Here is a 27,233-nt window from a genome sequence, read left to right on the forward strand (position 1 = left end):
ATTATTTTATTAAGTTATCTTTACTTCTTAAAAAAAAAAACGTTTTTACTGAAACACATGTTTACTAAAGCGCACATGCTCAACGGGTTCACCTGTGCACAAGGTAAATATTAAAAACACCAAGCAAAATAATATCACATTCTAACAGAGCCAATCATTTAAATAGGTAAATAAACATTATTTATAAAACTTTAAAAGTAAAGTAAAAATATTACAGCGTCTTTTCAACATGAAATACCCACAGAAAATAGCAGGTTAGGCGCTCAAATGTCTTTTTTTTCTTCATTTTTAGTTGTATCTTGAGGCATTGGTTTATTAGTCCTCCCTAAAAAGGGATTGTGAATATGAATATGATTTTTCTTTACATTTTCTGTCCGCTTGTAATTAGCTTCAGCCATCCATAGCGGAAAAACGACAACAAAAAGAAAGTATAGCTTTAAGACAGGGCATTCCGTCAGATCCCTCATGTTTTGGCAGCCATCAAAGAAGACCAGTTTCTTTAAATTCAAACGCAGGCACTGACTGTTTTTTTGTTAGATTGTCTTTTAGGATTTCCTTTATTTATCTCCTGTGAATTTATCCTCTCCCTCCTCTGGACTGCCTCGTGCGCCATTAGATGTCACATTCGCTGTCGCTGGAAGTGATCGAGATAGCCGAGGTGGCGGCTTTGCTTGACAAACTAGCCTCGGGACTAGAGGCGGGACCGAGTCGATCGACGGTTCCATCATCATCTGCCAAAGACCGAACCGAGCCTTGGGACATCCCTTGCTGTTGTAGCCTGGGTAAAAGACAGACATGGGGGGAATACTAGAATTAGAAAGCACAATACAATACGAATAGGTTCTATTAAAGTAAATCCTCAATTGAAACATCATTTTTGCTGTAGTTAAGTCTAGCATCAGATACACACGTGCCAGACCAGGAGCAAAACAAATGCATTTAAAAAATATTCTATAGCCTACAAGTAAATGCACAAACACAATCAAGACACATCAATCCCAAACCCACAGTGAGCACAATTTCAAAGATCGTCAGACTAGCCTGAATATTTTCTTATAGGAAATCATTTAGATTCGTTCAATACACGTGCTGCCTTCATGATTTGCTGTTCAGCACAAGTGTCATCAGACATGATTGAACAAATAACCTAATACTGTAGGGCTCTTGTGTTTCTGTCTTTCATTAAATTAAGCAACATCCATGATGCAAAAATGTTTCAGACAATTTCATGTTTGTTGTTAAATTATGTTCAAAGATGTAACACGGACAGCGGTCAATACAATCTAAATGGATTGTGGAAAACGAAGGATAATCTGAACGGAATTATTGAGACACTTGACTCGGGGAGTAGCTAGGCCTATGCTTCAAGTTTTGTTTTAGCAAGAATACATAGGCTAATGGTCAATTTGGGGAAACACTGCATTAAGACATGCGTTCGTTTTGCAATGAAAATGACAAGGGCTATAGTCACACAATGGAGTTTGTCATACAGTTTGCTTCATTTCAATAGGCTACAGCGTTTATGGTGTCATTTCCGTTGAGAATATTTATGAACAAATGTAATTTAAATATACTATTTATATATTATAGCCAACTATATTTCAATGTTTACTCAAAATAACATAATTCAAACAATTCGATGGAACAATATTTGCAGAAATAATTGCTTTTATTGAAAAAAATGCAAATACTTAGGCTGACTGAGATAGTCGCAACGCAAGGTCCCTTTCGTTAAGAATGTAACAATAAACGTTGTAGCCACCTCACACCATCTTTGATAAAAAATACAAAAAGGTACAGACTGCAGCATGTAGCCTACCTATTTTTCGCAGCCGCCGCTCTATCCCTTTGTCTACGATTTTTGAACCAGTTTCCCACTTGTGTGGGAGTAAGTCCAGTAGCCTGCGCGAGCTCCCTCTTTTTGCTCGGGTTCGGGTAAGGATCCTGCAAGTACCATTCTCGTAACAAATGTCGGGTTCTCTCCTTGAAGCAGTGGGTCTTTTGCTCTCCGTCCCATATCGTTCTGGGTAGAGGGAACTTCTTCCGCACCCTGTATTTGTCCACTGGCCCTAGCGGGCGGCCCCGCAGCTTCTCTGCCTCCTGGTAGTGCGCCTCGAGCCACAGGGCCTGTAGTTTAGTGTGAGACTCTTTGGTGAACTTGTGGTTCTCCAGAATGTGGTAGAGTTCTCGGAAATTCCCGGTGTGGTAGGCCACGATGGCCCGCGCCCTAAGCACCGACTCATTCTTGTTGAGGACCTCGCAGGCTGCTGGGGCGACGGGCAGAGACCAGAGGAAGCGACCGAGGCGCTCAATGTCCCCGCTCTCTTCCAGAGTCTCGCAAACCCCCGCAACCTGCTGGGGGCTAAAATTCAAGATAGGCAGCTGAAACATGGAGGCTTTTCGTTTCACCTCCGTCTCTCTCTGACTCACACGCTCCCCTCTCGCGCCTACCCTTCTCTCCCTCTCGCTCTCTGATCGTCGGATCCACACAAAAAGGCAATCCCAAAGTTAACAGATCAACCGTTAAAAACACGGAGGAACTATGCCCTCGGCTGGTGAACTTGGTATGTAGAAATTACAAGAGTATAAAAACTAGACCCGAGATGTATTTTGAAGGGGGAAATACAGTCAGCCCCTCTGCTGATTTTCTATTGGACTTGGCAGATTGGTTGCCATGGATGCCCGTCAATCACTGTCAAGTTTACCAATCACGCGGAAAGGAGCGCTAAGAGAATGCAGCACCTCCCAGTGCTCGACAGCGGCTTTTTAGAATGTAAACATTTTGACCTTTGCTTTTTGTCTTCAAACCTTTAATTGCCTTCCATGTTTTCCTACATCCCCTCCTTTGTAAATCATGGCTGTGTAGAAGAAAAGCGACGAGTCAATTAAAACGCAATACGTTCACACGTTTAGCCTACTTCTTTAATTGAAAATGGAAAATAAGACCCCGCAGCAGGCACGACAGACATTGGCTGATTATCATACCGTTTTAAAAATTGTTCAAATAAGAATAAAAGCAGACAACGAATGTTCTGCAATTACAATAGCATGATATTGAATGGTCGTATAGCCTAACGCACGCAGAAAATCCCGTTCATCCGCGCTCTAGAATTGTTGGGACTCATTTGATCACAAAAAAATATGCCACTACGCTATATGTTGAATGAATCTAGGATTTTATGCTGGAACAATTGAAGTCATTCGCATCAAATTGGGTTATTTTGATGATGTAGGCTACATCGACATATTATAGGCGTATCTTTATTTGATCAGACATATTTGACAGATGTTGTATCTTTATTTGATCTGCCATGACATATTGTATTGCATCTGCTTCTTCTCAGATAAAACCACTGCTTCTATTTCTAATTCACACTGCACACTTGCCTATAGCCTAATCCATCAAAGAGACGTTTTTTTGCTAAACACTGCAGAAAAAAACGGAACGTTTGTGTATAAAACTATCGTGGCACTGCTGGGCTACTCGGGTTTAGTATCAGATACACTCCGTTTTGTGCACGGGCTGATTTAGTAAATAAGAAGGCGGATAGATAGCGCAGATGGTTTGAAGTGTCGGGTCACATTATTTCATGGCTGGCTACAGTGGTAAAGTTCATTCTAACGGAAAATCCTGATATTATTTTCAGACTCTCTCTCTCTCACACACACACACACACACACACACACACACACACACACACACACACACACACACACACACACACACACACACACACACACACACACACACACAGATCAACTGAATCCCTTAGGGCTCTTTTTGCATGAATTATGGGAGGCTCATGGCGCGGGGTTATGAAACTGCCTGCCTTCTGCGCAAGAAGCTGTTCATCTCATGCAACGTGCGCTTGGCTATTCGGCGACACAGTTTCTCCAAATCATCACAGAAATAGCTCCAAAATGTGTTATTTTTTTCTGAACCTTTGTCTACTGCCTTCATAAAGTGTAAATAACAGGCCTACTTTATCAACATAAATTATATTTTATTAAAATCTTTGATATGATCATAATAGCTTAATAATAATCAAACACAGAAAAGGGTTATTTGCACATTTGTCAACAAGGTGATAAAAGTAGGTTGTAAGTCTATACGGTCACTCTAATGTTGCAGAGTAACAGGATGGACACAGTCTATATGAGAGCAGTATACGGATTAACACGATTCAAGTTCTTAATAGTGGGGTCTAATCATAAAACCATAGCATATTATTATAGGTTTAGCACCGGTCCGAGAACAAGCGAAAAGAAAGGATAAGGACTCCAGACCGGACACAGACAAAAGGGGAAAGTAATTGTGAAGATGAGTGACAAGGTGTAGCTTTGAAATATTTAGATGCCTTTGAATATTTCATGCTGTAATCCTAACCTAAATTTACAAGGACACTTTATTTTTCTATGAAGAGCGCATCAATAAAAGATGGTAAAATGTTCGATATCATAAATGGAGGTCTGTCAATAAACAATTTGGCTATGCACGACAGTAGAACAGCGCAAACATAACAGAAGCCTTAAGCCTATGTCCAAGCTTACAGTAAGACTACATGGCGGAGTACAGTTTGATTTCATATGGAAACATAGTAATTAACATGAGCTTGTGACTCTTTTACTCAGCCTAGCCCTAGACCTATGATAACACTGCATTCACGTTTTTAGAAATTAAAATCGGACATTTCTTGGAGGGGCAAATAGACACACATAGGCTAAGCTAAAACCAAAATACTGTCACTAATTGAAAAATATATATAATTACTACGTATATGGTTGTGTTTAAGTCTATGGTTTTATGTAGCCTATAGCTATTCATACTACTACATGCATAATGTACGCATTTGTCATTTTCAAATAGGCCTTTAATTGGTTAACAGGGGCAAAATATGAAATCATTAATATTTTGTCGATGATTAACACAAAAATAAACAATTAGGCTACATTGCCAATCCATGTATGGAGTACTTACTTATTCATTGTAGAATATACAGTTTTAAAAGGTAGGCAGGCCTACAGTGAGCATATTACAAGTGCATATACAACTGTGCCAAAAGACAGTATCCTTACACCGATATCCCCGGACTGACATTCACCAACTCAACCACACAAAACACAGACAGTGGATCTCATACAAAGACGTCTGTTCTGCCTATTGCTTTGTTCGTCATAGACCGCACAGGCCCATCCACAACCAAACTCGGCACTGATTGTGGGCATGATTGTCCAAACAAGTTCTGTTATTTAAGACGGCACATTTTCATTGTGAGATGGGACACCTTCCATTCTATTTGTCGAGTAATTAAAATGTTCTGCTAAACACGCACACACACACACACACAAACACACAAACACACACACACACACACACACACACACACACACACACACACACACACACACACACACACACAGATAGAGAGAACAATTCTATACCCTATGATGATATTATAGTTTATAATACTAATAGACCTACTGGTATATATTAGAAGTTAAGAGCAGCATTATGGTTTGGTGTTTGTTTTTTACTTAATATATTTTGAAATAACTGCATGATTTAATACATCCACTTGAGAGGCCTTCAGTCAAACAGATTTAGAGTAATCTCATCTCTCATGATCAGTATTGTTTGTTGACCACCTCTATTTTAAGATGGATTATTGCACTATTGTAGGTCATAAAATTCCTAATCCATATTTCTGTGGCTTGCCTTCCCTCATGGTTTAGCAAATTATTTAATTAATGACTTAATCACATCACCCAACCACCTTATAGGGAGATATCCATCTATCTCTATCGCTCTGTTCAAAGGGGCTTACTTGCATCACTAGGATAAGCTACACAATACAACAGATGTCACAAGCACTCAGTTACATTCACATTTAACATAATGAAGGCAAAAACATTATGGTAATGTTTGTACTCTAGAGCTGTTGGTAACATGTCCATTCTATCAGATACACAGACACTATGCTAGATAACATTCTCAAGTGACACTGTATCAGATGTGTAAAGCCTGGATTAAAATATACATCTGTGTAACAATGTATTGCTTTTCTCATTAGCTTTGCCATGATCAGTTGAGATTAATTCATTTGTTTTCAATCAAGATTAATTTTTAATTTTTTTGGACTGGACAGCATCACAGACTATGGCGCTATTTGGAAAGGTGGAGAGGGAGTCTACCATTCCATTGGCTGGCTTGATTTACTAGTACTGTACCTGTCCATTGTGCTCATTCTCAACAACAAATGGAGAGCAGAGTAGAGACACGAAGAGAAAAATAGTCCGCCACGAAAGCCATGATAGATAAGGCTTTCAACAATAACTATCCACTAGATATATCTTTATACTAGAATAAATGACAGAACAGAAGATTGAGACTCCAGAGAGGGGTGGGGGTAGTGCAGGCAACCACACAGACTAATGCTGTTCATTTTTCTCTCAATTTGCCATAAGAGACAAGTACATTTTCTTTGAGTCATCAGCATGGAGTTAGCTGGGTCGTAGCGTGCCCAGGGCAGAGGAGAGGGAACAGGAAAGGAGATGGGAACACACAGTAGCATGTGAACGGGCTGGAAGTGACCCAGATTCCCTCGGATCAGTCGAGCAGACGAGACGGTACAAGAGCCCTGTCACCAACACCCATCCTGCCACTGTCCCATTCTGACCACCTTTGTCATTCCCTTCCACTACTAACTATACACCACACTATTAGTACCTCCTCAGACTCACATGCAAAATAAAAACACTTACTTACAAGCACACACGCACACTGTATAGTAACATTTACTCACACTAACCTAAACACACACACACTTGAACATTTGAATAATAACGTTGACTTCCACATTTAGTTGTGTTACAGCCTGAATTTTAAATGGATTAAATAGAGATTTGTTGATACTGGCCTACAAACAATACCCCATAACGTCAAAGTGGAATATTTGTTTTCATGAAATGTTTACTAATTAATTAAAAATTAAAAGCTGAAATGTGTTGAGTCGATCAGTATTCAACCCCTTAGTTATGGCAAGCCTAAGTTCAGCAGTAAAAATGTACTTAACAAGTCACATAATAAGTTGCATGGATTCAGTCTGTATGCAATAATAGTGTTTAACATGATTTTTGAATGACTACTTCATCTCTGTACCCCACACATACAAGTATCTTTTGAGCAGGGAATTTCAAACACCGATTCAACCACAAAGACCAGTGAGGTTTTCCAATGCCTTGTAAAGAAGGGCATTTATTGGTAGATGGGTAAAAACACAAAAAGCAGACATTGAGTATCCCTTTGAGCATGGTGAAGTTATTCATTATTCTTTGGATGGTGTATCAATACACCCAGTCACTACAAAGATACAGGAGTCCTTCCTAACTCAGTTGCCGGAGAGGAAGGAAAACGCAATGGGATTTCACCATGAGGCCAATGGTGATATTAAAACAGTTACAAAGTTTAATGGCTGTGATGGGAGAAAACTTAGGATGGATCAACAACATTGCAGATACTCCACAATACTAACCTAATTGACAGAGTGAAAATAAGGAAGCCTGCACAGAATAAAAATATTCCAAAACATGCACCCGGTTTGCAACAAGGTATTCAAGTAATACAGTAAACAATGTGGCAAAGAAATGTACTTTTTGTCCTGAATACAAAGTGTTATGGTTTGGGTAAATCTAATAAAACATATTACTGAGTCCCGTATTTTCAAGCACATTTTCAAGCGGTGGCTGCATCATGTTATGGGTATGCTTGTAGACGTTAAGGACTGGGGAGGTTTTCAGGACAAAAATAAAAAGGAATAGAGCTAATAACAGGCACAATCCTGGAGGAAAACCTGGTTCCACCAGACACTGGGAGATTAATTCACTGTTCAGCAGAACAATAACCTAAAACACAAGGCCAAATCTGCACTGAAGTTGCTTACCAAGAAGACAGTGAATGTTCCTGAGTGGCCGAGTTACAGTTTTGACTTAAATCTACTTGAAAATCTATGGTAAGACATGAAAATGGTTGTCTGGAAATGATCAACAACCAATTTGACAAAGCTTGAAGAATTTTGAAATAAATAAATAAATGGGCAAATGTTGCACAAGCCAGGTGTGGAAAGTGCTTAGAGATTTACCCAGAAACACCCACAGTTGTAATCACTGCCAAAGGTGCTTCCACAAAGTATTGACTCAGGGGAGTGAATCCTTATGTAAATGAGATATTTCTGCATTTCATTTTCAAAAAGAATTCTAACATTTCTAAAAAATGGTTTTACTTGGTCATTATGGGATATTGTGTGTATAAAACATTGTTAAATCCATTTTGAATTCAGGCTGTAACACAACAAAATGTGGAATAAGTAAAGGAGTATAAATACTTTCTGAAGGCACTGTATAACCTTGATGCGACCACGCCATGCTACCTTTTAACCGGTCTCTAAAGATCGGAACCCGATAAGCCCTGTATTCTAAAGCAGCCTAACAATATCAACATATTGCCCTGGCAGGCATGTAGGAGAGCACATACCCATGCTGTGTTTTCCTGGAGCTGCCTAGGGCATGGAGTTAGTCACCCTGGCTTGCCAAACACTGAGGAAGCCATCAAATACTACTGTCTAATTATTGCTCACAGAATGATTTGTCTCAGTAGTATTGTGTTCAGTTCATTCTGCATGACCGACTGTTTCCCTCTAGTCTCATACTACTCAGCTGCCTCAGGATTAACTTTCAAATTAAGATATCATGAAAAACAACACTGGCCATAACCCTCTAATGCCCTGGATGTATTTAACTCCGCGACAGAGGACTTTAAAATAAGCCATTCCATCCATACATTGTCTCATCACTAGACAGACAGAAGGGTTAAGCTAAAGCTGGAGACCTCGCAGAGCCGTGTTTTCAGTCCCATTTGCCCTCGGGGTAGCACTAGCTCTCCACGCTGCATTTAATCTGTGGATTTGCGGTAACAGAGAAGACTTCTTATCCAGTGACCCATTGGCCTGCAGTGTGCATAATCCACCGACTCTCAGTCAGAGAGCTCTGCTGACAAGGATAGAGGAGGGCCAAGGCTAGTGCAGCCACCCGCCAGTGTGGGGACGTACCCACATGGCCTGCTGCATGACACAGATACTGCACACAACACTGTCTCAACAGACACACATTACACAGCATATAGGCATCACAATACAGGTGTAATCAGCACATGATAAAACAGAACAAATGTTACCTTTATGACGTTTTACAATAGTCTTTTACAATACTATATGTGTATGTTGCGTTAAATTGGGATTAGTCTAGATTATGTTACTGGTGAGAAGAGAACCATTACATACAGTATACTACAGGTGTTGTAACATGCTAAGGCATGTGGATTTTATAAATTTACTATGGTGTAATTACATGTATTTATAGACTCAGGGAATGAGTGCAAAAGTCAGTGTAATTTTATATCAGGCAAAGCAGATTTACTGACAGATGTGTCATTGCATGAACATCCACCTTGTACTTCATATGCTGTTCCACAGTCTGTGCTCCGACGTCATATGCTTTTCCACAATCTGTGCTCTGAAATAGAATCTTAATAGAAGTTAATGGAATACAGATGCTGTGAGACTGAGGGAAGAGGGGTCTTATCAAACGCTCAATAGAATCTCCCTTTCAGGACAAATAGTACATGAGAAAACTAGATTTGGCTTAATGCAAACAAACATGCCCGAGCAGACCAACAGAAAGCAATTAGGAATTTCATGGAATCTGCCTGGTGTTGTTTTTTAACCACATTGACAGCACATGGTAGAGCCATGCAGTAACTGTGTCCAATCCATGTTTGTGCCCAGTCCTTTTCCTAAAGTTTCTAAAGAGGTCAAAAGGATAGATGACCAGGACTGTCCCCTACAATTATTTTGCGGTGTCAACCGAAAGTCATTTGTTCTTTCAACAATGGATTGGTCGACATTTTAAAACGTGTATTTTTTTCATATAGAGACAAGCCCTGTTTGAATAAAAATCAACTATATAAGCATTGAGCTTGTCTGATGCTTTAAGCGCAAGGTATGATGAAATAGAGGGAGCCAGAGATCAAGATAACCAGAATTTTAAAAAACTGTCCAGAAAAAAAGACCCGACCATACTCCTCCTCCCGCTGGCTTTCACAGATTCTGCCGTTACTCTCCAGAAGTTGCCGGTAATAGGCTACAGGAGGATTCGGCAGCCGCTCTCATGTGGAATGCCAATGTATCTTACAATTTCTACCAATCTGCGTGCCAGTTATGGTTTTCATATGCACATTTTCGTGTAACCATTTATTTTCATTTATAATAACGTCTTCATATCTTAAAATCATTATCATGCCGTTAATCAAAAATCCTATCCAAATGAAAATGATATAAACCTAAAAACTAACTTATATTGCCATTGCCAACTAGCCTATGTAAAAATAGTATGTAAAGCCAAAATATAAAAACATTGCGGCCTGCAGGTAGAAAATATCCGGATGAAAATAAATATCCTATCATTCACATTGGCTACGCATGGCCTGTCTGCATAACTTGAAACAATTAACTTAACTAGAGTCTTAACTAGAATCCGGGCCAAAGCTTGCAACATTATATAAAATATTCTAGGCCCTCAGTTTCTTGCGGCACTGAACTCGGGACAGACACAGCTGTAGGCTATTTGCACAAGGGATAAGAAGTAATCAGGTAGGTCTATTTTATGACGTTTCCACTGGATCAGAGCATGGCATTTTCCCCTTTGAGCTGAGTGGTTATCGAAAGGGAGAGAGCTGGAAATATTTTTCAAATAGTCTACATTGAGGAACTATTGTCATTCTCAATGGATGTGAAGACAGACTTTGCTTGCAGTTTGAGGTGAAGAAAACATTACTTTAAGAAGCTCCACAGGTCATCAGTGGTGGTGTGTTAAGCCAATCAGAAATACTATACTATATTTATATGCCTACATTTGCTCGCAGGCCAAGTAGCCTATAGGCCTATTTCTATGCATATTCAGGTGCGCATCATTACTCAACATTGAAAGTAGTGCTCCAAACAAAAGACAATGACTAAATTGACAAAACTCATAAATGGAATGAAATATACCAAAACTGTGTAGCATAGTTTGTGCGCTCTGCAAGAGACGTGTCCACTCCGACAATGAGAACGGTAAACGACTGGAATAATAATATATTGAATGCATTAACAGAAATGACTATAGCCAAACAAATTTTTTTATTTCACCTTTATTTAACCAGGTAGGCTAGTTGAGAACAAGTTCTCATTTGCAACTGCGACCTGGCCAAGATAAAGCATAGCAGTGTGAACAGACAACACAGAGTTACACATGGAGTAAACAATTAACAAGTCAATAACACAGTAGAAAAAAAATGGGCAGTCTATATACAATGTGTGCAAAAGGCATGAGGAGGTAGGCGAATAATACAATTTTGCAGATTAACACTGGAGTGATAAATGATCAGATGGTCATGTACAGGTAGAGATATTGGTGTGCAAAAGAGCAGAAAAGTAAAAAAAAAAAAAAAAAAACAGTATAAAAACAGTATGGGAATGAGGTAGGTGAAAATGGGTGGGCTATTTACCAATAGACTATGTACAGCTGCAGCGATCGGTTAGCTGCTCGGATAGCTGATGTTTGAAGTTGGTGAGGGAGATAAAAGTCTCCAACTTCAGCGATTTTTGCAGTTCGTTCCAGTCACAGGCAGCAGAGTACTGGAACGAAAGGCGGCCAAATGAGGTGTTGGCTTTAGGGATGATCAGTGAGATACACCTGCTGGAGCGCGTGCTACGGATGGGTGTTGCCATCGTGACCAGTGAACTGAGATAAGGCGGAGCTTTACCTAGCATGGACTTGTAGATGACCTGGAGCCAGTGGGTCTGGCGACGAATATGTAGCGAGGGCCAGCCGACTAGAGCATACAAGTCGCAGTGGTGGGTGGTATAAGGTGCTTTGGTGACAAAACGGATGGCACTGTGATAGACTGCATCCAGTTTGCTGAGTAGAGTGTTGGATGCCATTTGGTAGATGACATCGCCGAAGTCGAGGATCGGTAGGATAGTCAGTTTTACTAGGGTAAGCTTGGCGGCGTGGGTGAAGGAGGCTTTGTTGCGGAATAGAAAGCCGACTCTTGATTTGATTTTCGATTGGAGATGTTTGATGTGAGTCTGGAAGGAGAGTTTGCAGTCTAGCCAGACACCTAGGTACTTATAGATGTCCACATATTCAAGGTCGGAACCATCCAGGGTGGTGATGCTAGTCGGGCATGCGGGTGCAGGCAGCGATCGGTTGAAAAGCATGCATTTGGTTTTACTCGCGTTTAAGAGCAGTTGGAGGCCACGGAAGGAGTGCTGTATGGCATTGAAGCTCGTTTGGAGGTTAGATAGCACAGTGTCCAATGACGGGCCGAAAGTATATAGAATGGTGTCGTCTGCGTAGAGGTGGATCAGGGAATCACCCGCAGCAAGAGCAACATCATTGATATATACAGAGAAAAGAGTCGGCCCGAGAATTGAACCCTGTGGCACCCCCATAGAGACTGCCAGAGGACCGGACAGCATGCCAGAGGACCGGACAGCATGCCCTCCGATTTGACACACTGAACTCTGTCTGCAAAGTAATTGGTGAACCAGGCAAGGCAGTCATCCGAGAAACCGAGGCTATTGAGTCTGCCGATAAGAATATGGTGATTGACAGAGTCGAAAGCCTTGGCGAGGTCGATGAAGACGGCTGCACAGTACTGTCTTTTATCGATGGCGGTTATGATATCGTTTAGTACCTTGAGCGTGGCTGAGGTGCACCCGTGACCGGCTCGGAAACCAGATTGCACAGCGGAGAAGGTACGGTGGGATTCGAGATGATCAGTGACCTGTTTGTTGACTTGGCTTTCGAAGACCTTAGAAAGGCAGGGCAGGATGGATATAGGTCTATAGCAGTTTGGGTCCAGGGTGTCTCCCCTTTGAAGAGGGGGATGACTGCGGCAGCTTTCCAATCCTTGGGGATCTCAGACGATATGAAAGAGAGGTTGAACAGGCTGGTAATAGGGGTTGCGACAATGGCGACAGATAGTTTCAGAAATAGAGGGTCCAGATTGTCAAGCCCAGCTGATTTGTACGGGTCTAGGTTTTGCAGCTCTTTCAGAACATCTGCTATCTGGATTTGGGTAAAGGAGAACCTGGAGAGGCTTGGGCGAGGAGCTGCGGGGGGGGCGGAGTTGTTGGCCGAGGTTGGAGTAGCCAGGCGGAAGGCATGGCCAGCCGTTGAGAAGTGCTTATTGAAGCTTTCGATAATCGTGGATTTATCGGTGGAGACCGTGTTACCTAGCCTCAGTGCAGTGGGCAGCTGGGAGGAGGTGCTCTTGTTCTCCATGGACTTCACAGTGTCCCAGAACTTTTTGGAGTTGGAGCTACAGGATGCAAACTTCTGCCTGAAGAAGCTGGCCTTAGCTTTCCTGACTGACTGCGTGTATTGGTTCCTGACTTCCCTGAACAGTTGCATATCACGGGGGCTATTCGATGCTATTGCAGTCCGCCACAGGATGTTTTTGTGCTGGTCGAGGGCAGTCATGTCTGGAGTGAACCAAGGGCTGTATCTGTTCTTGGTTCTGCATTTTTTGAACGGAGCATGCTTATTGTAGATTAGAAATTAATTAAAAGGTAAATGTACTATGGGTTTATATGTAATTGGGAATTGATAGACACTAACAATCAAACAAATTAAGTTATGAAACAATGACTGTGCACAAATTGGCGGGAGAGAGCGCATTCTGGAGAGATACATGCATTGTGCAGCTTAGCCACACTCCCCTCTTTTTTAAACCCTTATTTTACCAGGTAAATTGACTGAGAACACATTCTCATTTACAGCAATGACATGGGGAATAGTTACAGGGGAGAGGAGGGGGATGAATGAGCCAACTGGAAGCTGGGGATGATTAGGTGGCCATGATTGTATGGGGGCCAAATTGGTAATTTTGCAGGGACACCAGGGTTAACATCGCTACTCTTACAATAAGTGCCATGGGATCTTTAGTGACCGCATAGAGTCAGGACACCCGTTTAACATCCCATCCGAAAGATAGCACCCTACACAGGGCAATGTCCCCAATCACTGCCCTGGAGTGCCTCCTACTGGCCCTCCAACACTACTTACAGCAGCATCTGGTCTCCCATCCAGGGGACGACCAGGACCAACCCTGCTTAGAGTGAGAGGCAGCCAGCAGCGAGATGCAGGGTGGTATGCTGCTGGCTTCTTCTTGGACTATGCCATCCCGGCAGCCTCCGCTGAGATGGGCGTGAATAAGACAGGTGTCTCGTGTGCCATACATTTTTTTAAATATACAGTACCAGTCAAAAGTTTGGATACACCTACTCATTAAAGGGTTTTTCTGTATTTTTACTATTTTCTACAATAATATAATAATAGTGAAGACATCAAAACTATGAAATAACACATATGGAATCATTGTATTTTATATTTGAGATTATTCAAAGTAGCCACCCTTGCATTCATGACAGCTTTGCACACTCTTGGCATTCTCTCAACCAGCTTCACCTGGAATGCTTTGCCGGTTAAGGAATGCCATGCCGGTTAAGTGTGCCTTGAATTCTAAATAAATCACTGACAGTGTCACCAGCAAAGCACTCTCACACCATCACACCTCTTCCTCCATGCTTCCCGGTGGTAACCACACATGGAGGTCATCCGTTCACCTACTCTGCATCTCACAAAGACACAGCGGTTGGAACCAAAAATAAAAAAATTAGACTCAGACCAAACGACAGATTTCCACCGGTCCATTGCTCTTGTTTCTTGGCCCAAGCAAGTCTCTTCTTCTTATTGGTGTCCTTTAGAGGTTTCTTTGCAGCAACTCGACCATGAAGGCCTGATTCACCAGTCTCCTCTGAACAGTTGATGTTGAGATGTGTCTGTTACTTGAACTAGGTGAAGCATGTATTTGGGCTGCAATCTGAGGTGCAGTTAATTGCTGATTTCTGAGGCTGGTAACTCTAACGAACGTATCCTCTGTAGCAGAGGTAACTCTTGGTTTTCTGTTCCTGTGGCGGTCCTAATAAGAGACAGTTTCATCATAGCGCTTGATGGTTTTTGCGACTGCACTTTAAGAAACTTTCAAAGTTCTTGACATTTACCAGATTGACTGACCTTCATGTCTTAAAGTAATGATGGACTGTTATTACTCTTTGCTTATTTGAACTTTTCTTGCCATAATATGGACTTGGTCTTTTACCAAATAGGGCTATCTTCTGTATAACAACCCTACCTTGTCACAAACACAACTGATTGGCTCAAACGCATAAAGGAAAGAAATTCAACAAATGAACTTTAACAAGGCACACCTATTAATTTAAATTAATTCCAGGTGACTACCTCATGAAGCTGGTTGAGAGAATGCCAAGAATGTCCAAAGCTGTCATCAAGGCAAAGGGTGGCTACTTTGAAGAATCTAAAATCTAAAATATTGTTAACACTTTTTTGGTTACTGCATGATTCCATATGTGTTCTTTAATAGTTGTGATGTCTTCACTATTATTCTACAATGTAGAAAATAGTAAAAATAAAGAAAAACCTTTGAATGAGTAGGTATATCCAGACTTTTGACTGATACTGTATGTTTTTTAGATAAGTATTCTTGCCACAAGCCTTCTCACTTCCTTCTATGTGGACATGCTCACATTCAACCACTTACTCTGGAATTATGCTGAATATGCATAACCATGGTGTAATAAGTTGTAGATGAACTGGGTATACAGTGCAAGCAGGAATTATTTACACAGAAATTCTTGAAATATGACTGATATATTCATAGAAAAATTCATCCTAAAAATATAAATCACAAGAAAATATCTGTAATGGTTAAGCAGAATATGTATTGTATAGTGTTACAGTACTTTACCTTGTTATGTTTAGTTAATGGGAGGTATAGGAGAACAAATAGCTACAGTGGTATCCCTTAAGCCAACTATCTTTGACAGATGTCAAAAACACAGTCAGAGGCTAGCAACCTGGCTGTTCAGCAAGGAAGTATCAACAACAATACTTTTTTCTGATAAATCTATTGTTCCAAAATACCAGCCTTTCAGTGTACACTTTACCCTTAATTACACTTTAAAACAGAAACACTAAGTTTTGTTTTCCATGCGAAAATGTTGAATACTTTTGAAGAATATCCCCAAAATCTAATCATAGCATTTCAGGTTGCTAATATACACTGAGTGTACAACCCCCCCCCCCCACCTTGCACTCAGAACAGCCTCAATTGGTTGCAACATGGACTCTATAGGGTGTCAAAAGCGTTCCACAAGAATGCTGGCACATGTTGACTGCAATGCTTCCAACAGTTGTATCAAGTTGGCACTGACACTGATTGAAGTGGATTTAACAAGAGAAATCAATAAAGGATCATAGCTTTCATCTGGTCAGTCTATGTCATGGAAAAAGCAGTTGTTCTTAATGTTTTGCACACTGAACATTGTGATGACATGGGTAAAATTATCAGATCGAGTTTCTCTTTTGCACCTTTACTGAATGTTCAGATTCATCCTCTGAGCCAGAGGAGAGATGGTCACCTGCAGAACCGCTGTGACAGAGGGAGCGTCTCTCCTGTCCTGTACATGTCAAAGGGTCTTGATGTCACCCAATGGTGACAGGAGTCAAAACTCATCATGGTGAGGGGGCCAGGGACCCATATGATGCGCGAGTCAGGGCACAGGTCACGGTGCTGCAGTGTTGTGTCTCTCTCTCTCTCTCTCGCACAGCCTTTGCTCTTTTATTGTCTGCAGACCTTAGCTTTTAGGCAATAACGACCTCTAGACACCCAAACCGGGGGTACTAGCTAGTGTATTTTGATACATGGTGCTGTCTACGTAGTGTAACTGTGTGAGGGACGATAATGCAGTAAAATCTGTGTATTCACTGGCCAGTTCATCAGTGTTGAGGAGTGATACCATAAGGTTGAAACACCTCCAGCCCTTCCAAATAGGGTATTAATTCCGCCATGTTTCTTTCTTGCTCTGACTGACAATGGGACAAAGCTGCACGGAGCCTGAAGTCTGTCCATTAGCTCTGCTGGGTGATTCATAACAAGTCCCTGGTAGCACAGTGACTTCATGCTGATCTCAGAGTAACAGTACAGTACACTCATCGTTAGGCTACACTTCGGTCTGGAGACTCCGTCATCACCACTTCCATGATGAGGCTCCCTTAGATTAGTCTCCTTAAAAATAGCACTGTTCTGTTTCCTATTTAGAAGTAAGCCCTTCAATAGAATCAGCCGTAATACAACCAGGCACCCACCTTACCTTCTGTAGCGGGAATGGGTATTTGGGCTTTGCGTATAAAGTGCAGGGGCAACATCACCAGGCAACGTAAGCAGTGCTACATATATCACAGCGAGCAGCTTACAGACACCAATATGTTACTTAACAATAAAGCATGATGATCATGTCTTGGAATAGCTGTCTGGAACATGCTGAACATTCCTGGACACCACTATTCTAGTATTACAGGGAAAAGTCCCTGAAATACACTACCGGTCAAAAGTTTTAGATCACCTACTCAATCAAGGGTTTTTCTACATTGTAGAATAATAGTGAAGACATCAACACTATGAAATAACACATATGGAATCATGTAGTAACCAAAAAAGTGTTAAACAAATCTAAATATATTTTATATTTGAGATTCTTCAAATAGCCACCCTTTGCCTTGATTACAGCTTTGCACATTCTTGGCATTCTCTCAACCAGCTTCATAAGGTAGTCACTTGGAATGCATTTCAATTAACAGGTGTGCCTTGTTAAAAGTTAATTTGTGGAATTTCATTCCTTCTTGATGCATTTGAGCGAATCAGTTGTGTTGTGACAAGGTACGGTTGGTATACAGAAGGTAGCCCTATTTGGTAAGAACAGCTCAAATAAGCAAAGGGAAACGACAGTCCATCATTACTTTAAGACACGAAGGTCAGTCAATACGGAAAATGTCAAGAACTTTTAAAGTTTCTTCAAGTGCAGACGCAAAAACCATCAAGCGCTATGATGAAACTGGCTCTCATGAGGACCGCCACAGGAATGGAAGACCCAGAGTTACCTCTGCTGCAGAGGATACGTTCATTAGGGTTAGCAGCCTCAGAAATTGCAGCCCAAATAAATGCTTCACAGAGTTCAAGTAACAGACACATCTCAACATCAATGGTTCAGAGGAGACTGTGTGAATCAGGTCTTTATGGTCGAATTGCTGCAAAGAAAACACTACTATAGGACAGCAATAAGAAGGAGAGACTTGCTTGGGCCAAGAAACATGAGCAATGGACATTAGACTGGTGGAAATTTGTCCTTTGGTCTGGAGACCAAATTGGAGATTTTTTGTTCCAACTGCCATGTCTGTGTGAGACGCGGTGTGGGTGAATGGATGATCTACACGTGTATTTCCCACCGTAAAGCATGGAGGTGGTGTTATGGTGTGGGGGTGCTTTGCTGGTGACAATGTCTGTGATTTATTTCGAATTCAAGGCACACTTAACCAGCAAGGCTACCACAGCATTCTGCAGCTATACGCCATCCCATCTGGTTTGCGCTTAGTGGGTCTATCATTTGTTTTCCAACAGGACAATGACCCAACACACCTCCGCAATCGCCAAAGTATGCATTGCATAGGCATAACGTTTCTGAGAATGCATTTGTGTAATATGTGTGGCAGAACAGAAGTCAGATTTCAATCTGAGTGATGTAACATGGATAACTGTCAGCTGTGCCATAGATCAGAACATCCAGAGAGGGCCTCGTGTTCAGATTACAGACAGATTACAAGGTCAGCATTGCTGTTGTGTGTTTTTCCTCTTCAGGAGACCAGGAATCTCCTGAATGTCCACATTCTTAATGTCTGTCAACTGTGCTTTATTGATGGCTTATGTCAAATGCCATTCTGACAGAGCTCATTAGGCTGAGGGGCTCTGCTAGGTAGAGGGAAGGCAGGGGAAGACAGAGCTGTCGCGATGCCCCATCATTGTCTGTGCAAACCCTGCTGTACTAGTACCAGGGGGTTGATGTGGTGATGAGTTTGACAGGGCTTTGCTGACAGGTCTGTGTGTGTGTGTGTGTGTGTGTGTGTGTGTGTGTGTGGTGTGTGTGTGTCCGCCTGACTACTTGAGTCACCCTGTGTCACAGAGCAGGTCTCCTGCTTGATGCCATGACTCGAATCACAACTGACAGGCTGTGAGTCGTCTCCCTTTCGCCCCTTACACGTATTCAAATATTTATCTCTGCAGAGCCTCCTCAGTGCAGTGCCTCACATCAGCAGTCCTGCTCTGGGAGGACAAGGCACTGGGAGGACAAGGGAGGACAAGGCACTGCAGAGGTATCCAACTGAGTGAGTGAAACGACTTCACATTGATCCTCTCTCAACCAGTCTCAACCATACCAAAAAACGTCCTACAGCATGAAAATGGCTTTCCTTACACTCTCATAACTAGGAAACACTGGGCGCATAAGCAAAGTACACGCTTTCCCTTCAGCATCACATTACATGTTTACACAATGATGCGTTAAATAAAAATAACCCCTCATGACTAACAGATTCAGCAAACACACGGATTATTGTATTGCTGTCGGCGGCTGAGGCCCAATGCCACTGTAAATAGTCTAATGCACATCTGCTATGGCTAATGGCGAGGGCTATGAGACCAGACTGTTATGTGACATCTTAAGTTAGTTTTCTAATATGCTGATTAAAAATGGATGTTTGGAGGGCAAGCAGAGGGGTACACTGTCAGAGAAGATTAAATCATCATATTTAATACACATTCTCAGGATTAGGGTTAATGTAAATGAGCAAATTGTGGGACGCCAAAGTCAGCAGCTGCGCAGATAACTGTACAAAAGGGGGAATAAAGATAATGTCAAAATGCATGATAAAAATCCTTGCACATGGCTGCATATGTTCAAAGTGTAAATGAATCACATGGGTATATCTTCCTTGGCTGACGTCTTTTTCATCTAAATTGTAGTCAATTCAAAACAAATCCTTGATTAAATGAACCTGAACAATTATTGTATTAATTTCACTGAATTGAAATATAATTCATCCCAACTAGGTAACCTTGATCCAACAGAAGCATAATGCTACCATTCAATTGAATAGAAATTCAGCTAACATTATACTGTGCTTTCAGAAAATATTCACACCCCTTGACTTTTTCCACACTTTTTGTGTTACAGCCTGATTTTAAAATGGATTACCCCATAATGTCAAAGTTGAATTTTCGTTTTTCTATATTTTTACAAATTCATTTAAAATGAAAAGCTGAAATGTGTTGAGTCAATAAGTATTCAACCCCTTTGTTATGGTCAGTCTAAAAAAAGTTCAGGAGTAAAAATGTGCTTAACAAGTCACATAATAAGTTGCATGGACTCACTCTGTGTGCAATAATAGTGTTTAACATGATTTTTGAATGACTACCTCATCTCTGTACCCCACACATACAATTAACTGTCGATAAGTGAATTTCAAACAGATTCAACCACAAAGACCATGGAGGTTTTCCAAAGCCTCGCAAAGAAGGCGGGTAAAAAAGAAGGTGGTGAAGTTATTCATTACACTTTGGATGGTGTATCAATATACCCAGTCACTACAAAGATACAGGAGTCCTTCCTAACTCAGTTGCCGGAGAGGAAGGAAACCTCTCAGGAATTTCACCATGAGGTCAATGGTGACATTAAAACAATTAGAGTTTAATGGCTGTGTTAGGAGAAAACTGAGGATGGATCAACAACATTGTACTTACTACACAATACTAACCTAATTCACAGAGTGAAAAGAAGGAAGCCTGTACCGAATAAAAATATTCCACATCCTGTTTGGAACAAGGCACTAAAGTAACACTGAAAAAATATGCCAACATATTACTGAGTATTACTCTCCATATTTTCAAGCATAGTGGTGGCTGCATCTTGTTATGGGTAATCGTTAAGAACTGGGGAGTTTTTCAGGATAAAAAATAAATGGAATAGAGCTAAGCACAGGCAAACAATGGGAGATGAATTCACCTTTCAGCAGGACAATAACCTAAAACACAAGGCCAAATCTACATTGGAGTTGCTTACCAAGAAGACAGTGAATGTTCCTGAGTTGAAGAGTTACAGTTCTACATGAAAATCCATGGTAAGACCTGAAAATAGTTGTCTAGCTATGATAAATGAATAAATGGGTAAATGTTGCACAATCCAGGTGTGAAAAGTGCTTAGAGACTTACCCAGAAAAACTCACAGCTGTAATCACTGCCAAAGGTGCTTCTACAAAGTATTGACTCAGGGGTGTAAATATTTATGTAAATGAGATATTTCTGTATTTAATTTTCAATACATTTGCTTAAATTTATAAAAACACATTTTCACTTTGTCTTTATGAGGTATTGCGTGTAAAAAGAAAACAATTTAATCAATTTTGAAATCCAGCTGTAACACTACAAAATGTGGAATAAGTCAAGGGGTACATTACTGTAGCCCACAACAGAGACAGACACACACAGACAGATAAGTAAAATCCTTGGCAGTGATAATGCCCTGATAGCTTAGAGAGGCTCTCCCTGGTACATCTTAGTCCTTTGGCGGTATGCAGGGTGGCCAAAGGGGATGTTAATCCAATCAGCTAACAGACAAGCCCATATGCTTTGAGCCAGGCTTTGAATTGAGCCAATCAATAATTCCTGCTCTCCTCTCTAACAGTTCCTTTCAATGGCAAAAATTCTGAGAAACCACTGATTGAATATGCAACTACACCACACACACTTCAATCCTGCTACAGTAGCACCAGTAGTACTGTTACAAAAAAACAATGAATGTAATTTGAATTTCTCCAAGGTCCAAATCCATACAGTTTCACAACAATAAACATAAAGGGTTCCGTGTACACTGTCCTGTGAACGTATCCCTGGGTTTTGGTATTTGGGCTGAGATATCGTCTAGCTTTGATATCTCTGAAGTATTCTCTCTCCCTCCACATCTATCTTCTGGTTCCAATGTAGTCTGCACTGGTCCTTTAATGACTCTGTTGTGATCCTAAAACGCCTGAAATAACTCAAGTGTCTGTCCTCTCAGAAAACATTATGTTGCACACACATACACACCTATCGGCTTTTGACCCCCTTTCACACGTAAGCCTTTGCCTTCATACCGAAATGATGATCCATTGGAACTGAAAAAGAAAAACTCAAGTGCAATATCACATTCTCTACTTTATGCAATTAGCTGGATGTGGAGTCACTTTTTAAGGAGAACAAAATACTTTTTCTTCTTCTGAACAACCCTTCATGTGGAAATAAATGTATTCTATGAGGTATTCAATGGAGGATATTGGTATAAGATGACAGCCATTGAGCGAGGGAAAGAAAGACGAGACAGAGAGTGTCACATCCTGACCTTAGTTCCTTTTTTATGTCTCTATTTTAGTTTGGTCCGGGCGTGAGTTGGGGTGGGCATTCTATGTTTTGTTCTATGTTTTGTATTTCTGGTTTTAGCCTGGTATGGTTCCCAATCAGAGGAAGCTGTCAATCGTTGTCTCTGATTGAGAACCATACTTAGGCAGCCTGTTTTCCCACTATGGGTTGTGGGTAGTTATTTTCTGTTTTGCACCTGACGGAGCTGTTTCGGTTGTTCTCTTTTTGTTGTTTTGTTCATCAGTGTTCAGTTCCATTAATAAAATGACGAACACGTACCACGCTGCGCTTTGGTCCTCACCTTCTTCCACCGACGGCCATTACAGAGAGAGAGTGGAAAATACTAAATTCATTAAGAGTTGTGGGGACAGTTGATATGGGATAAGGAGGGTGTTATGTTCTTTTTGAGAAAACATTCAGTTTTACACAGAACAAATGTTTCAAACCCCCCCACGTATACAGTACATACCTGTATTGCTGTGCCCATTGACTTACTAGAGACTAATTGGTTTAACAATGAGACAGGGTTAACACTGATGAGGTCAGTAAAGCTCCATGACAGATGCCTGAGTTATATTCACTCTAAGCCCATACGTGCCCCATCTCATTATATCAAGATGAATGGATCTTGTTATGATATCAAAGGATATTCACACGGTGTCTGTCTCACTGCACAATGCAAAGGGAGAGGTCAGACCATGTATATATACACTATGTAGACTGTCTATATGTCACAATGTTAAAGGCTCAGTGCAATCAAAATAGGATTTTCCTGTTTCATATACACCGAGTGTACAAAACATTAGGAACACGTGCTCTTTCCATGACAGACTGGCCAAGTGAAAGTATGTATGAATGTATGATCCCTTATTGATGTCACTTGTTAAATCCACTTCAATCAGTCTAGATGAAGGGGAGGACAGGTAAAAAATGTATTTATAAGCCTTGAGACAACTGAGACATGGATTGTCCATGTGTGCCATTCAGAGGGTGAATGGGCAAGACAAAAGATTTAAGTGCCTTTGAGCCGGTATGGTAGTACGTGCCAAGCACACCAGTTTGTGTCAAGAACTGCAATACTGCTGGGTTTTTCACACTCAACAGTTTCCCGTGTGTATCAAGAATGGTCCACCACCCAAGGAATATCCAGTCAACTTGACACAACTGTGGGAACAATTGGAGTGAACATGGGCCAGCATCCCTGGGGAATGCTTTCGACACCTTGTGGAGTCCATGCCCCGACAAATTGAGGCTGTTCTGGAGGCCAAAAGAAAGAGAGTTCCAAACCGCTCTGCATACAACAGCTAGTTTTCAGTTTTTCCCTCCCCACTCAGACCACTCCCAGACAGTCCTAGAAAAATGATTGCTTGAGAAATTTTTGTTTATTTTTCATCATTTCAATTGAAAACAATTATAGTAAGGTACTTAATTGTTACCCAGAAATGATTTGATATCGAGATAAAAATGGCTGCATTGAACCTTTAAATCAGAAGGGTTACTGTCAGATGAGTTGCCTGCCGTTTATTCCAGAGAAATTGTGTGTCAGATGAGATAATTGTATTTTTTAAAATGTTGTGTCTTTTGTGGATAACTGAGAACTAGAGAGTTTCTCTCATCGCCATTTTCTACCTCGAATGCTTTTAGAAACACTGCCTGTCATGGCCTTGCGCTTAATACACAGCTTTCGAGTGAGCAGGGGAATTTTTCTTAGGGCACAGGTGTGCCCTGATAATCTCAGCAGCCTCCAGCAGCACAAAGGAGGGGAAGGTGCTTTCGATGTGGAGAGGAAGAGGACAGTCAGGGTGGAGAAGAATATCCACAATGTGTTTTCCGGTCTATTCGGTTGTGACCTTCAAGCTGAACTTCAAATAAATGCAACACTAAGAGATAAATCAAAACATTGTGGTGACCCTGAATTTCTGCACCATGCCAAGGATGAATACGTGATGTTGATAGACTGTATTTACAAAAAATATACAAATTCTCAATGTTTTATATTTTCAGACAGAGACCTGGGAAAATTCTGTACCAGCACCAAAATTACACCATAACAAACATTCACATAATTCTGCCAAACTAACAAATGCACATAATAAACAGCATAACCTTCCATCGTGGTCCAGTGCTCCTGGGCACAACAGGCTGAATCTATACTATTAAGATGCTCCCTGTCTCAGTGGGTGGTGTCAGCATTTTAAAGTGATTTGGACCCATCCTTAAAATTCATGCAGTCAGGGGCAAGAAGACCCCCCCACCACCACCACACACACACACACACACACACACACACACACTTCCTTGTGTGAAAGATAAAAAGATCAAGCTGCAGACCCTACTACAGTCTTCAAAGGTTTCAATAAACAGTCTGTTGTACACATGCTGTTTCAATCTGCAGAAGCTTACGTCAATGATGGCTACAGTGTATGAGTTGTCTCAGGAGTCTCCCTCCCTCCCTCGCCCTAGAGGCCCCTGAGCAGGCTATCAGTGCAGTGGAGGTGCCATGCTTGACATGCTGTAATGGGGGGTGACAAGGTGAGTGGCCAGACTGCTGAGTCAGAGAGTGCTGGAGCCAGGCACACAGAGGATGGAACAGCAAGAGTGTCTACACAGGAAATGTTAACTATTAGGAAGAGTAAAGAGACAGCTTCTTTGTGTATATAGGTTTGTTAATATGGCGGACCAAAACTGAGAAAGACAACCGTTTGTGCATATCTTTAGGTCTACTGTTTGTAGGAATACTTTATAAGACATATGTCACTGCCGTGTAGATTCATTCCTTGGTAACAAAAATATTTGTACAATAAAGAGCGGAGAGAGGACTGATACTCCCTGGCGGCAGCCCTGCTATGAAGGAGGCTGGGTGGGGGGGGGGGGGTCAAGGGAAATTCAGCATGTTCTTGTGTGTGACTTACCAGCCTCTGGAAAATAGCAGATTTCTGCTGATGCTGCAAACGTGTCTCTATGAAGCTAATACTTAATGTCAGATTCTATAGTCACCTTCGCATTAAAAAAGAAGCTATTCACTTCTACATCCTCATCTCTGAAGCACTTCTCACAACCCTTAGGTTTTTCTCTCTCAACGTGTCTACATAGTTAAAAAGATGATGATTGGGTTCCTAAGTAGTGCTCGGTATATACAGTACAACTCCTGCATGTTTGAGCCACTCTCTCTTTACCTTCATTATCAACACTTCATCAATGAGGAAGACAGACAAGTAAATTGGTGGGAGGAGGGTAGGAAGAAAACAAAACAAAAAGGAAAACAGAAAGAAGTGCCAAGCAGTGAGAACTGGCATGCTGCAGTTGTCTGTCAGTCACCTAGCAACAAGTCCTCCCCATCTCCCGCTGTGCTCTCTAATTCAACAAATCTGCTCAGAATGTATGGCTGCTCTCCTGACAAAACGCATTCTGTGCTGGGGGCTAAGGACGTGGGCCTCTGCTGAACACGCCACTCAGCTGCCCATTGACCACCGGGGCCTTTCTCTGCACACACTAAGGAGCTGGGGACAAAACCCCTGAAAGCAGGGCCAGCTCCACAGAGAAAACATTTGCTTGTAATTGTGTTTGACTGCGTAATGAAAATGATGTTCTTTTTAAATTTGGGCTTGTTAAGGCCACACTATTTTCCTCTTGTCACCTGATTATTGTAAAGAAGCCCCCCTCCCCCACCCTGTGGGGGCACTGGGGGAAAATATTGAAAAAAGCCCAAAGGCCCACCCTCTCTTTACTATAACCCTTCTTGTGTTTAAAGTGTTCAGCGACAACAACATCAATCTGAAGACCTGGTTCAATACAGGATGGAAGACAGGATGCTGGAATTTGGGTTTTCAAAGTGGAAAAGGGTGTGCACACACACACACAGCTCTGTCATCCAGTTCTAAAACCTGCAGTGAGTTGGGAGGTATTGAGGAGGTAGAATTCCTTGTGCTACTTCAGATAAACAGGCCATTAGGGGAAGCATCAGGCTAGCACCAGAACACTGCCTCAATGGACACATTCACAACCACGGGTGATTTGCACACTTCATCCTCTAATTTCCTGGTTTCATTAACTGGACTTTTCCACATTCCACATCCACTTGGTTTTCTTCCTTTTCTCCTCCACCTTAACAGTTAGAAAAGGTGGTGAATAAACACACAGGTGAATGTACAAGGGAGGAAAAGTTCAAAAACAAAGAGAAAACCCTCACATTTCAAGACCCCTCAATTTGATTGTTCTTGGAAAGGGTTGTATTATGCTTGAAAGAATTTTGTAAAAAAACAACAACCATTCCACTCTCTCCAAGGGGTCAGCAGCTTTTTCGCCAATGTACAGCCACACAGTCTTGTCATGACTGATGACATGTTAAATTACACTTGTAGCCATCAAAGAGCAAAGGTGTTGTTGTATTCCTCAAGGTTTCTCCTCACACCTCATATGGATTGCTATTGAATTACTTAATTGCTTTGGGATGTGGTCCTATCTCCTGCCTTCACTGCACATCAATGAGAGAGCATGAGGCGTTTCAAAGAGACGGGGAAAAGGAGACAGTATTTCTGACCCCCGTACATCGATATTCTGTTTTTTATGCCCTTCTCTGAGCAACTGGCTTATTTTAACCCTTTATGTTGCTTTCATACACATGGAGCTGTTTTCTTTGATAGTGTCCACATTTTGTCTTACGTAAACTAATGTCAGAGACTGGCACTCAGCAAACAAATTCAGTTTTCCCAGTTAGCAAGCAAAAGTGTAGATGGTTCCACACACACACACACACACACACACACACACA

The 27,233-nt window shown here is 41.4% G+C and overlaps 2 protein-coding genes across 2 annotated transcripts in view; both read right to left on the reverse strand.

Annotated features, from left to right (window-relative positions):
• Nucleotides 1-640: 640 nt before the first annotated feature.
• The window catches only part of LOC115146166 (protein phosphatase 1A), a 56,510-nt gene continuing 29,917 nt past the window's right edge, over nucleotides 641-27,233 (reverse strand). The window contains exon 6 of the mRNA XM_065004207.1: nucleotides 641-778. Within this exon, the coding sequence (XP_064860279.1) occupies nucleotides 728-778 (51 nt within the window). The 3' untranslated portion in view covers nucleotides 641-727. The remainder of the gene's footprint in view (nucleotides 779-27,233) is intronic.
• Nucleotides 1,816-3,133, reverse strand: LOC115146167 (homeobox protein SIX6). The gene has a single exon (XM_065004208.1). It carries the CDS (start codon nucleotides 2,389-2,391, stop codon nucleotides 1,816-1,818), a length of 576 nt encoding a protein of 191 aa, XP_064860280.1. The 5' UTR covers nucleotides 2,392-3,133.

The sequence above is a fragment of the Oncorhynchus nerka genome, linkage group LG18, assembly GCF_034236695.1.
Source record: "Oncorhynchus nerka isolate Pitt River linkage group LG18, Oner_Uvic_2.0, whole genome shotgun sequence".
Taxonomy (NCBI): Eukaryota; Metazoa; Chordata; class Actinopteri; order Salmoniformes; family Salmonidae; genus Oncorhynchus; species Oncorhynchus nerka.